The sequence below is a fragment of the Pelodiscus sinensis genome, chromosome 27 (assembly GCF_049634645.1).
Source record: "Pelodiscus sinensis isolate JC-2024 chromosome 27, ASM4963464v1, whole genome shotgun sequence".
NCBI lineage: Eukaryota > Metazoa > Chordata > Testudines > Trionychidae > Pelodiscus > Pelodiscus sinensis.
Genome location: NC_134737.1, coordinates 2,171,506 through 2,183,363, shown reverse-complemented (window position 1 = coordinate 2,183,363; position 11,858 = coordinate 2,171,506). Strand labels below are relative to the sequence as shown.

At 56.3% G+C, this 11,858-nt stretch overlaps 1 protein-coding gene across 1 annotated transcript in view; it reads left to right on the top strand.

The window, feature by feature from the left end:
• Positions 1-5,999: 5,999 nt before the first annotated feature.
• WNT2B (Wnt family member 2B) overlaps positions 6,000-11,858 on the top strand; it is a 34,852-nt gene continuing 28,993 nt past the window's right edge. Inside the window, exon 1 of the mRNA XM_075910078.1 lies at positions 6,000-6,314. Within this exon, the coding sequence (XP_075766193.1) occupies positions 6,145-6,314 (170 nt within the window). The 5' untranslated portion in view covers positions 6,000-6,144. The remainder of the gene's footprint in view (positions 6,315-11,858) is intronic.

Sequence of the window (11,858 nt, the reverse complement as noted above, 5' to 3'; positions counted from 1 at the left end):
GTTAAAAATTCTATAAACTATTTGCCAAACAAAATGTTGGAAATGAAAATGTTTCAACATCAAAATTCAGTGTTTTAACTTGACCCCCAAACTGTTTCACTGTTTAATGTTTGGTTCACAGACATTTTCAAGATTTTGTCTTGTCATCCCAGCGAGGGACAGAATCATAGTTTGATGGCTCCTATTTTTTGTGAGTATCAATCTGTTTGCGGCGGGAAACAATAAGAATGGCCACTCTGAGTCAGACCAAAGGTCCATCCAGCCCAGTGTCCTGCCTTCCGACAGTGGCCAGTGCCAGGTGTTCCGGAGGGAATGAACACAACAGAGAATCATCAAGTGATCCCTTTCGTCACCCATTCCCAGCCTCTGACAAACAGAGGCAAGGGATACTATTTATACCCACTCTGGCTAATAAATATTGATGGGCCTATCTTCCGTGAATTCATCATCTTCTTTTTTAATCCTATTAAAGTCCCGGCCTTCACAACATCCTCTGGCAAGGAGTTCCACAGGTTGACTGTGTGCTGTGTGAAGAGTCATAAAGTAGAACTGGTTAGTAAGGCCACCGATTATTGATGGGAAAACACAAGATTCGAGGGCTTGCATGTGGGCTGGCATAACCCTTCCAAAAATAAATAAAACATAAGTACCCTGAAAGAAAATTCAACATCCAAACTTTGGCAAGTTATACTCCATGGTAAGAGTCTAAAGCAGAAATAGGTCCCCTGTGGGAAATATTTACCAACTCAAGTGTGCCCCGGACTATTGTACTGGATGGAGGAGACTGGAATACAGCGTGTTCTGCTAGCAACCTTCCATGTGTGCTGGGGACAGAAGCAGCAATGAGATCATAGAGCTCTAGGATGAGACTTCTCAACAAATCCACAGGCTCCAGCAATAGTCTATCTATAGTTACTTCAATCTTTGTCCCCAGTGGGATGGCTTTATAAATAAGCTGTAATGCAAGATTTCAGCTGGGTTGCAGACAAAAGGACCACATCCCGCTGGCACTTGCTTTCTGTCCCGGTAATTCTGAGCAGTGTAATTGGATTAAAAACCAGCCTCTGGGTCTGGTCTCAGTTTCTCTTAGGCCAGTGGAGTCTTTATGGAATCTAACAATTGTGGTCTGAAGGAAAGAGCAGAGCGGGCAAGGGGGCAGGGATCTGGGAGGTTAACCCGATAAGCATCGCCCCTAACAGACGAAGTTACTGGCTCCGGTTAACTGGTGGGGGGCTGGAGCAGAGCCCTGAGACCATGCACAGCACCTGACAACTCCTCCCCAGCAGCTGGTCTATTCCAACTAGGAGAATCGTCCCTCTACTGTGCTTATGTAACAAAGGGGTGTGGGATCTGGCTGTTTGGAAAGGAATCACAGCAGTTGGGAAATTGCAAACCACAGGGATCATCCTTGAAATCTTTTGCATTGAACGAAAGAAAGAAAGACCATTTGCCTGGATCCTGGACCCCGCACAGGTATGCAGAGGAATCAACCCTAAGTGTTCAAAAGCCATGAACCAGACCCCCAAAAATCATGAGGCTTTTATTGTTTGCCTTCTAGTGCTTAACCCTTTATGGGTCCTGCTTCCAGGTTCTCTCTGCCACCCTGATCACTAGAAACATTTTATTTTTAAATGAAAGTGGAGGTGCTCCTGCAATCACCTTACTCCAGCAGCTGAGGACTTAGATCCAATACCATGAAACTTACAATAAAATATGAGAGTTGGCAGCACTCCCTCCTCCCCCTCTCCTCTGCCAATATTTTCATGGAAGCTGTGGGGACTCTGCACGCCAGTCCACTCTGGCCCCCAGGGCAGCAAAGCAGTAAGCCAGGTGCTTAAGTCTCACTGATCCACAGTGAATGGGACTTAAATGCATGTGCAAAGGAATCTGGATGAACTGGTGCCTTGTGCATCGATATCTGGTTTTGGGGAACTGATCCGAACGGTTCTGGCCCAGAGGTTGCAAAAAACCCACCCAGTTTCCATTTTAAGAGAGACGACCATGGAAGCAGCTTCCCTATGAAAAAGCGAATCACAGCCAGTCTCTGGAGCCGGCTAGTCCCTTAGAGTGTCGTTCATTCCCCACCTTGCACCTAACCAACTCCATTCGCCCTGCAAGTGCTGGGATCATTTCCTGCCCAGTGTGCAAGCTCCCTTCTTTCCCTTAGCAGCCAGTGGCTGGATGCTGGCAGAGCTAGGCCCAAGGCCCAGAGGGGAGGCCAACAGCACCAAAACGAGGCAAAGAGCAGGAGCGGGGAGCGGTGTGGGTGGGGGAACTCTTTCCCACTGAAAAGCAATCCCCTTACACTCCAGAACGCTCCGCTCAGTCGGCAGCTCGCACAGAGGTGTGGGGACTTTTCTCAGGTCATCTTTTTTTCCTAGGCAGGGTTTCCTCTCCACGGTTCTCACCCTGCAGCGACACCTGCTGGGGGAGCCCAACTAAAACAACATACATCCCCAGGCACTGAAGTGGCTGCATTGGCCACAGGGGAAAGATCTACATTCTGCAAGATCAGCCCCTTTCTCCTCCGAGCAGTGCTGCAGCCTTCCGTGGGATTACTCAAGAGGCTTACCCAGGCCCCTAGCTGGAAGCCAAGCCTCTGCTGGCATCACCAGTGTTAAAGCTCCCCAGGATTCCAGGGGGTGTCCCCCACCCCATTAAGCATATTTGGGGTCAGGAAGGAATTTTCCTCCAGGGTAGACTGGCAGAGGCCCTGGAGGTTTTTCGCCTTCCTCTGTAGCATTGGGCACAGATCACAGCTGGAGGACTCTCTGCATGTTGGGGCCTTCAAAGTATTTGAAGGCTTCAATATCTGAGACATAGGTGAGAGGATTATTCTAAGAGGGGTGGGCGAGATTCTGTGGCCTGCACTGTGCAGGGGGTCAGACTAGATGATCATAATGGTCCCTTCTGACCTTAAAGTCTATGAGTCTATGAGTAAGCAAAGGCGTTAGACCTCCTTGGAGCTACTGACTCAGCTAGAACTCAGGGTGCTCCTGCATCCCTGGGTGAAGTGGTTTCCTGCATATACAGCCAGGGGGCTGGAATAATTTCATTCCAGGGGTGCTGAGAGCTGTTGAACCCAACTGGAAAGCCGAAACATTATGGAAACCACGTCGAGTCAGAGGGTGCGGAAGCCTCCCCCCCCCCGCTCCGCTCATTCCAGCACCAACAGGTACACAGGGTTTATAGTTCGGTTCAGTGTCTCTCAGCATCCCACTGTACATGCTGCCTCAGTACCCCAGCAAGGGGCTTGCAGCTTAAAGCAATAGAAGTAAATTAACAGTGCAGGTCTGTTCACTGCCTGTCTCACAGTCCAAGCAATTATCTGCATTACTGCAGCTCCGTTCTGCTGGGGGCTGCACAGACAGGGAGGGTGCTGCCCTGGTGAGCTCAGACATCAGACACAGGGCAGGAATTAAGTCACACGGCACAACAGGGGCAGGGCCACGGGGATGGACCATGTCTCCAGAGTCCCAATGAAGTGATCTTGCCCCTAGGTTATGCTGCCTCCGCAAACACAGGAACATAAGAACAGCCAGGCTGGGTCAGACCAAAGGTCCATCTAGCCCAGTGTCTTTTGACAATGGCCAATGCCAGGTGCCACAGAGGGAGTGAAAAGAACAGGGAATCATCACGTGATTTCTCTCTGGTCATCCATTTTCAGCCGATGACAAACAGAGGCTAGGGACACCATACCTATCCATTCTGGCTAATAAGCATTGATGGACCTAACCTCCATGAATTTATCTAGTTCTGTCTTTTTTTTTAATCCTGTTATAGTCTTGACCTTCACAACATCCTCTGGCAAGGAGTTCCACAGGTTGACTGTGTTGTGTGAAGAAATACTTCCTTTTGTTTGTTTTAAACTGCTGCCTATTAAATTAATTTGGTAACCCCTAAGTTCTTTTATTATGGGAAAGAGTAAATAACCCTTTTTTGTTCACTTTCTCCACACCAATCATTTTTAGAACTCTAGCATACCACTCCTTAGTTGTCTCTTTTCCAAGTCAAAAAATCCCAATCTCATCCATCTCTCCTCCTATGGCAGCCATTCCATACCCCAATCACTTTAGTTGCCCCTTTTCTGAACTTTTCCCAAGGCCATGGATTTAATTGCATTTCCAAATCAGCAACCAGTTTATCCAAGCAGGGCAGGAGAGAAATCCTGAACTGTCTGTGCCCAGAGACACCTGGCCTAGAGATGAACATATGGGAGACAAAAGGGTCAACTAACACTCATGCATCAGGCCATGCCCTTCTTAGCAGCAAGGACAGGAAGGAATTCCCCTATCACACAGGCATCAGTCTGCCAGGGTACCTGGCTATTTCTGCTGCAGCACTGCTTACACCCATGCTTGTCGGCAGAAGGCCCAGATTCTGCCCACACTTACCCACCTACCTAACTTCCAGCCTGTGCATTGCTCTAGTGAAATCCAGGAGACCCGAGGCAGGTGCGTCACTGTTTCCAGGACAGGGGCGGAGGGGTTAACTGGCTCCTTTTTGCAAAGGGCTGCTTTGGAGAGGAAAGGCCCAGGAACAGAGTGTGCAGCTAGAGCTGGGAATCAGGAAACCAGTTCTCAGAAGGGGTAATGGAGGTACAGTGAACCCCAGAATGTTTGCCTGAAAGCATGCTGAGAAATTAGATCCCAGTGTAGCTCCACCTAACCCCAGGGCCAAGGAGCTGCGAGACAAGTCCCCTGGACCGTCCCTCCCAGCCGGCTTTCTTCTCTGGGAACTGGGAAGGAAATCCTCCGAAGTGAAAGGCCAATGGGACTTTTGTCAGGCAGCTGCTCAGTCTCCCTCGCTCTGCCGTGCCCTGCACACCGCAAACTCACAGCCGTACCTGCCCGGACACTGCTCCTCCCCCGCTCTGAGCCAAACCAGGGCAGACTGAACCGCCCCCGGAGCCCCGCTTTGTGCTGCAGGCTGGACTCTGCCTTTGGGACGTGGAGCGAGATTTGCAAGAGGCAAGTGATGGGGGGGGGGGGGAACCTTCCGGGCGCTGCTCGCCAGAGACTCAGCCTGGGGGGAGTCTGCGGAATCCGAACCCAGCTGCTCCGCCTGCGCCAGAGCGCTCCACAGCCCGCCCCAGCCGCGGGGGCTAGTTAGCACCAGGGCAGCAGCGTCCCCGGGCCGGGGGAGATGACAGCCCCCCTCCTCTGAGCGCGCCCAGCAGAGAGGAGAGTTAAAGGAGTCCGGCTGCGCGCGGGGCAGGGCGGAGGGGCGCCGGACGAAGTGACCTTTAAGGGAAGCGAGCGAGCTGGAAATCCTGCGCCAGTCGGGTTGGGAGCCGCGTGGTCTGGGGGGAGCTCTGGCCCGGGGCCAGGCCGCACCCGGGGCTGAGCTCTCAGCGGTAACCCCGGTGGCTAGGGCTGGCTGCTCGGAGTCCGGCTTTCTAAGGCGCCAGGCACCTACCCAGCTGGTTCCCCTGGCGCAGCGCGCAGCGCCGGGACAGGGCGCACTCCAGGCTGCCGGAAGGGCTGGGGGTCTCGTTACAAGGAAACCTTCCTGCTGCGCTCCCGGCCCCTGCTCGCGGACCCCTGTCGTCGGCCACACCCCACAGCCCCCTTGGCAGAGCGATGCCCAGACAACGCCGCTCCCCGAGGCGCTGGGAGCCCGGCGGGGGCCTGGGGAAAGCGGCACCAAGGCCGGCCCGGGACCCGCAGGCGGCAGGGTGGCCAACGTGCCCACAGAGAGAGGGGAGCGCCAGCCCCGCCGACTCTGCCCAATGAGAGCCCGGAGCGCACGGGCGCTGTCAATATTTCTAGGCTGCCCCCGAGGTCCGCGGCGCCAGTGTCCGCATCACCCGCGCCAGGCGCTCCGGCCGGCCTGGCCCCTTCCCCGCTCGGGGGCTAGCCCTCCTGGAAGGACCCCGCCGCCGGCGGCGCGTCCTGTCCCGGGCAGCCAGTGCGCCCGGGCGCATGGAGCGGCCTCCCTGGCCTCGTCTGCTTCCCGCTCCCCGCGCAGCAGCGCCAGGCGCGGAGGGGGGCACCCGCCACGCCGCGCCCGGCCCCACGGACGAGGCGGAGCCTGGCTGCCACGGGAGGGGGGAAGGGGGCCGGCCTCGTTCCGCGCCCCAAGGGAAGCTGGATAAAACTTGCCCCTGTTGTTCCTGCGGCTGGAGAGCCGCCCTGGGGAGCTATGCTCGGCCTACGCTGCGGGCAAGGCGCGGCGAGGATTCCCTTGGGCCCCGGGGGCCCCGGCTGCAGCCAGCTCCCGCGGAGCGAGGGCACGAATGCCAGCTGGCGGCTCTGCTTCGCCCTGGCCTTGGTGCTGCTGACGCTCACACCCGGCGTGGGCTCCTCGTGGTGGTAAGTGCCTGGGGGGGGTCGAAGGAGCCGCAGCCCGTCCTCTCCCCCCCCCCCCCGAACCTCTCCCTCCCGGGCCGGCCGGGGGCCGCTCCGCTTCGGGCAGCAGCCCTGGAGCCGAAGATGCGAACGGGCCCGGGCTGTTCGGCCCCGTCGGAGCGGAGGCTTTTCCGTGGTGCCAACTGGCGGGGCTGGGCGCTGCGCCCAGCTCACCGACCCAGCCGCGTTTGGCACTAAGGGGGGGTCCCCTTCGCCCAAAGGCCCAACCCCCCCTCCCCACGGGAGCCCTGCGCGCGACGGAGCCCCCGCATTTCCCTAGAGCAGCTGCGCCCTAGGAGCCGCGTCCTGCGGGCGCTGCCCTGCGCCTTTTCCTCGCCGGTTCGCTCCTGCCTGGCACTCACCAGCCGCCCGCCCAAGCGCGATCCGCAGCCGCGCTGGGGCAGGAGCGGGGTCCCCGCCCTTGTTACAGCAAAAGTGCCCGGGTAAAAGCCACTAAAAACCCCGGGGGAGGCGCTGGGGAAGGCAGGCGGCTCTACGCGTCTGGTTGTTAGCGCAGCTGCGGCCCAGCCTCCCCCGGCAGAGTCGCTTTCATTCGCGGCGCTTGGTCCTCTCGCCACGCTTCGGGCTGAACCCCCACGCCCCGGCGCTGGCGCCCGCTGCGAGCGCGGATTTAGCGCCACTTTGAGAAGGGAGGCGGACAAGCCCGGCTGAGGACCCGGCCTTTGCAACGTGGCCCGGCCCGGGGAGCAGGAGCCAGACAAGCGCCCGGGCAGCTGGCTTGGTCCTGGGGCAGGGAGGTTTTCACGCTGGGCTGCCCTGCGAGGCACCCTCCCCCCGCTCAGCCCGGGCCCCCCACAAGGCGCGCGACACAGCAACACGCCCCGGCCCCGCTAGATACCGCGGCCCGAGCCCGCCAAACCGGCGGCAGGGTGCGACCCGCTCCAGACTCGCGCCCCGCCAGGCGCCTGCCCGGCACAGCTGCGCCCTGGGGGCAGCCGGTTCCGAGCCCGGCACGGGGCTCGTAGGGTCCGCGCTGCTGCGGGGCTCCGAGTCCCAGAGCTGCCCCACAGCCTGAAACAGCCCGGGGCAGGTGGGTCTTCCGCGGACACTCGCCCTGGAGCCCCGAGAGCGCGAGCTGGCCCGTCCACCGCTGGGAAAGGCAAGGCGCGCCCCCGGCCCCGGCACACCTGGGGGGTAAGAGTTAGCGCTTCCGCAGCAGCCGGGGGGAGAGCCAGTCCCTTCGCCCGGGAGCCGGGCTCCAGCCCCCGCCGGCCCCGGGGCAGCCTAGCGCGAGTGTCCCGGGCGAGCTCCCCTGGGTCGGGGAGCCGCCCGCTGGCGCTCGGACTCAGCGGCCAGGATGGAAGGTGCAAGCCTTGGGGGGTGGGGGGGCGCAGCGGGAGCCCCGGGCGGAATCGCCGCGCAGGGCTGCGAGACAGAGGAATGCTGCTGCCCCGGGCTGGCTCGGACAGGTGGCTTGTATTAAGGAGCGGAGCGCGGGCGGGGGCGCGCTAGGCTCGCTCCGCGGCGCCGGCAAGAAACAGCTTTTTCAGAAGGCGGCGCAGCGCAGAGCAGCGCCGCCCTTCCCGCTGCTGCTCGGGGCAGCGCCCCCCGTCCCTGGGGGCGGTGGGAGAGGTGGCAGAGCTGCTTGGGGAAGAGGGGTAAGGTCTGCGAATCCGGCTCCAGGTCTATTTGGGGGGTTGTACGGCCCCGGCCCCAACAGCCTCTAGCAACTTGCACTTCGAGCATCAGGTCCCCGCCCTGCCCCAGGGCGCCCTAAGCAGTTGAAAGTATGCGGGGCCCACACCCCTCTGCATGCGCCAAGCCTCTGAGCTCAGCCCAAAATCATGGGCGCAGCAAACATGTGGCCAGCTCGGGTTAAGCCGGCACTCAAGTCCCTGCCTAAGCAATAGAAGAGCACTTTAGCCCTACTAGTAGGCCAAGCCGGTCAGCTTCTAGGCCGAGGCACATTACTGGGCTGCACCCTCAGCCAGAAGTGGGGGAGACCAAGCACTAGGAAGGAGGGAAACAGGAGGAGCTTTTGCAGAGGGCAGGAGCAGCTGCTGCTTCTCCACTGCAGGGAAACTTGCAGTGCAGCCCAGGCCCTCTGGCAAAGCGCACCAATCCAACAAGGATTCAGGCACTGGGGCTTAGCCTAGCTAGGAAGTGGGAGACCAAGACCCAGACCGCCTGAAGAAGAGTTTGTCTTGTTACCCAGCTTAAATACTCTGCAGCAGGCATTCCTAGGTGTCAGGTGCCTTCCGAGTCTCTCCAGCCAGCAGCAAAGGCATTCCTGGGGGTGGAAGGGCTCACACTTGCCTCCCTACCGAGATCAGTGCCCAGAGGGCCACTTTAAGGATTGCTCCAGCAGCTGGTAAGAGGGGAGAGGCCAGGCTGGCAGGAAGTGCTGATCATGTGCCAGAGTTGACTGAAGAGGAAGAAGCAGTGACATTAGACACAAGGGAGGGCAGCGTGTAATAAAGTGCCCAGTACAAGGGGGCCTGGGCACTGCATAATGCAAACACCTTACAAACAAGGCTGTTCCCTGCCATGCCCAGAGAGACTCCTACAGCATCATTCAGCCCAGGTGGAGCTGAAACTAAGCAGGACAGTACATATGCACCGCCAGCCCCAAGCATCAGGTTGAGACAGGCTGACAGCACAGCTAGCTAGCTAGGAAGTCTGGCCCCACCAGCAGGGCAGGTGAGAACAGAAGAGCATCCTCTTGGAATGTGATGTTTGATGCATGAGGCTCTGAGGAAGGGAAAGGCTCAGGGACTAGTAGAGGAGCTGGACTGTTTTAGCTACTTACCAAGGAGAAGGGAGAATCACAGAATCTAAGAACTGGAAGGGACCTCAAGAGGTCATCAAGTCCAGGCCCCTGCCCTCACGGCAGGACCAAGCACCCTCTAGAAAAGCCATATTGTCCAACATGCTAGCCACTAGCTGCATGTAGCTCACAAAGTTTACATTTTCAGAATAATGTGGCTAGTTCACTGTAGCAGTAGCTACTGTAGTGGCTTCTGTTTCAGAACTGGCTGGACACCACAGATCTAGATCACCCCTAATGTTCATCTGACCTGCTCTTAAATATCAGCAATGACAGATTCCACAACCTCCCTAGAAGGGAAAGCTGGCTAACATTTGGAATAAGCAGCTATGAATATTGGCTGGTCCCAGTCGAAGTGGCTTCCAATCTTACAGAGCTGATAGGAAAAGGCCACTTATTTTTCATAGGAAGCTTTGAAAGGTTTCCTTCCCCCCTCCACCCAAAAAAAACCGGTTTACTTGACTTTTTGCTTCTGCTGCTGCCTCTACTTTTTCCTTTTTGCTACTGAGAGAGGAGGAAAAAACCCAGAAATTGACACCACCCTTTTGTTTATGGTGGTGGTGAAACATTTTGAAAGGAACAAACATTTTCCATGAAAGTTTTCATTTAAGAAAAAGGCCATTTGGGATTAAAACCATTTGGAGGATTTGTTTTGTCCGGCTCTGCCCTATTTTAATAAGATTGCTAGGTTCTGCGCAAGCATACAAGATTCCTCAGAGCTCCCTCATTTCTACCTGCTCACGCACAGTACCATCCTGCCTTCTCTGCTGGTTAAAAAATGATGTTTGGTCTAAGGGCTCAGACCCCTTCCCCCTCCTCCCACACTGGAAGCATAGCTGACATTTTGATCAAGGGCACGGGGAATGAGGATGAGATGTGATCAGCGCCAGGGAGCCGATAACATTTATCACCAGCTCATTTGGAGACAATGAATTCAGACAGCTGCTGCCTTCACTGTCCAGTGAGAATGAGGCAAGGGCAGGACTGTTCTGGATGGACAAAGCTAATGACCCCCCCCCCCCCCCCTTGTGCTAAACTGCAGGGCATTCTGCAGCATGGACTTTACTACTGCTTGTGAATCCCTAGACAGCCAAGGCAGAGTGGACTAGTCTGATCTCCTGCATCGCACAGGTCCGGACTCCGCCCAGATTCCTGCCATGGAGGGTGGTGTTATGTCAACCAGTCCCTGATCCAAACCAAATTCTGATTCAGGCTGACCCAGGGGAAGAGACCCCAGACATCCTAGCTCCTGCATGGCTACACCAGTCTGACCTGAGCACAGCACAGCAGTTGGATGTTCTCAGGCTAACTCAGGGCCCCACATCTAGCTGCTCTGATGTGTCAACTCTGCAGTGAAGACAGACCCATAGAGGCAAGCACCTACATGCTGGCCCCTTGGGAGCTATGGAGTTAGAGGCAGATCTTGCCTGTGTGCCTGAACTCCCTTTCCCCAGCACTTTACAGCAAAGTGACAAAGTCTAGTACCTGTTTCCTGGAGCTTGCTGTCCGTTAGATATAGTTAGGACCCTACTCAATTCAGTCCGTTTTTGGTCAATTGCAGTCAGGCTTTTAAACTCCAAATGTCACGATTTCAGCTATTTCATCTGAAATGTCATGGTGCTGTAATTGTGGGGGTGCTGACCCAAAAGAACCGGGTGGAGGGGTTACAAGGTTATTGCAGGGGGGAGTTGCAGTACTGCTACCCTTACTTCTGTGCTGCTGCTGGCAGCAGTGCTGCCTTCTGAGCTGGGCAGCTAGAGAGGTGGCTGCTGGCAGGGAGCAGGGGATGGTATTGCCACTGCCTTCAGAGGTGGGCCAGCTTGGTCAGCTGCCACCACTCACCAGGCACCCCCCCCCCCCCGTTTGAAGAACACTGGCTTTCTCCCCCATGAAATCTGCATCAGATTGTGTAAGAGCACACCAGAGCAGATGGCATGGTGAGATCATGTTTCATAGTCTGGTGAGTTTATCACCATGACTTCAATAGGACCCTAATTATGGCTCCTGACCTGCTGCTGTCCCCACAGCCCTGGTTCTGGGACTAATGAGCAATCCTAGCTCCTGAAGTGACATCCTGCTTCCTCCACTGCCACTGAATTGACCTAAAAAAAGAGGAGACGCTGCACTTTCCAGAGCTGCAGTCTCAGATGCTGGGAATTCTACAGGATTCCCAGGAGACCACAGGTACTGTGTAAGAGAAGCAAACCAGTGTGTGGAGCTCATGTTAATGACAGACAACAGCTAAGTTCTGGCAATCCAGATTCTGATTGGCATGCCCCTCACCATGGTATCTGACCACCTCAAGACCTACAGTTACAGGTTTCTGCCTTCTCAAGTGATAGGAGTAAATACTTAGATGTAGGAATGTGCAGCATGCCTCCTGGGGAAGCTACAGCTTGCTCTTATGAAAGACGGCTCCTCCACTCCCAAGATGCCCCCCTTGGCTGGCAGGACTTGTTCTGGCATGAGATAGCTCTAGGGATGGGGTTTTGCAGAGCCAGAAATGGCCTCCAGGTGATAAAAGCCTGCATGGGGATTGGCACTAACACCATCCAGGCTGCAAGAAAAATTCTGCTCTTATGCAACATTGAGGTTTTGACATTTGTTTCTGTTCCTCCATGTAAGACAAACAAAACCTTTTAAAATGCTGTTGCAGAACAGTTGTGAAAAAGGCGGGTTTGGGTCTGAAAAGCTCAGGTTTCCACGGTTCCGGTCTCTAG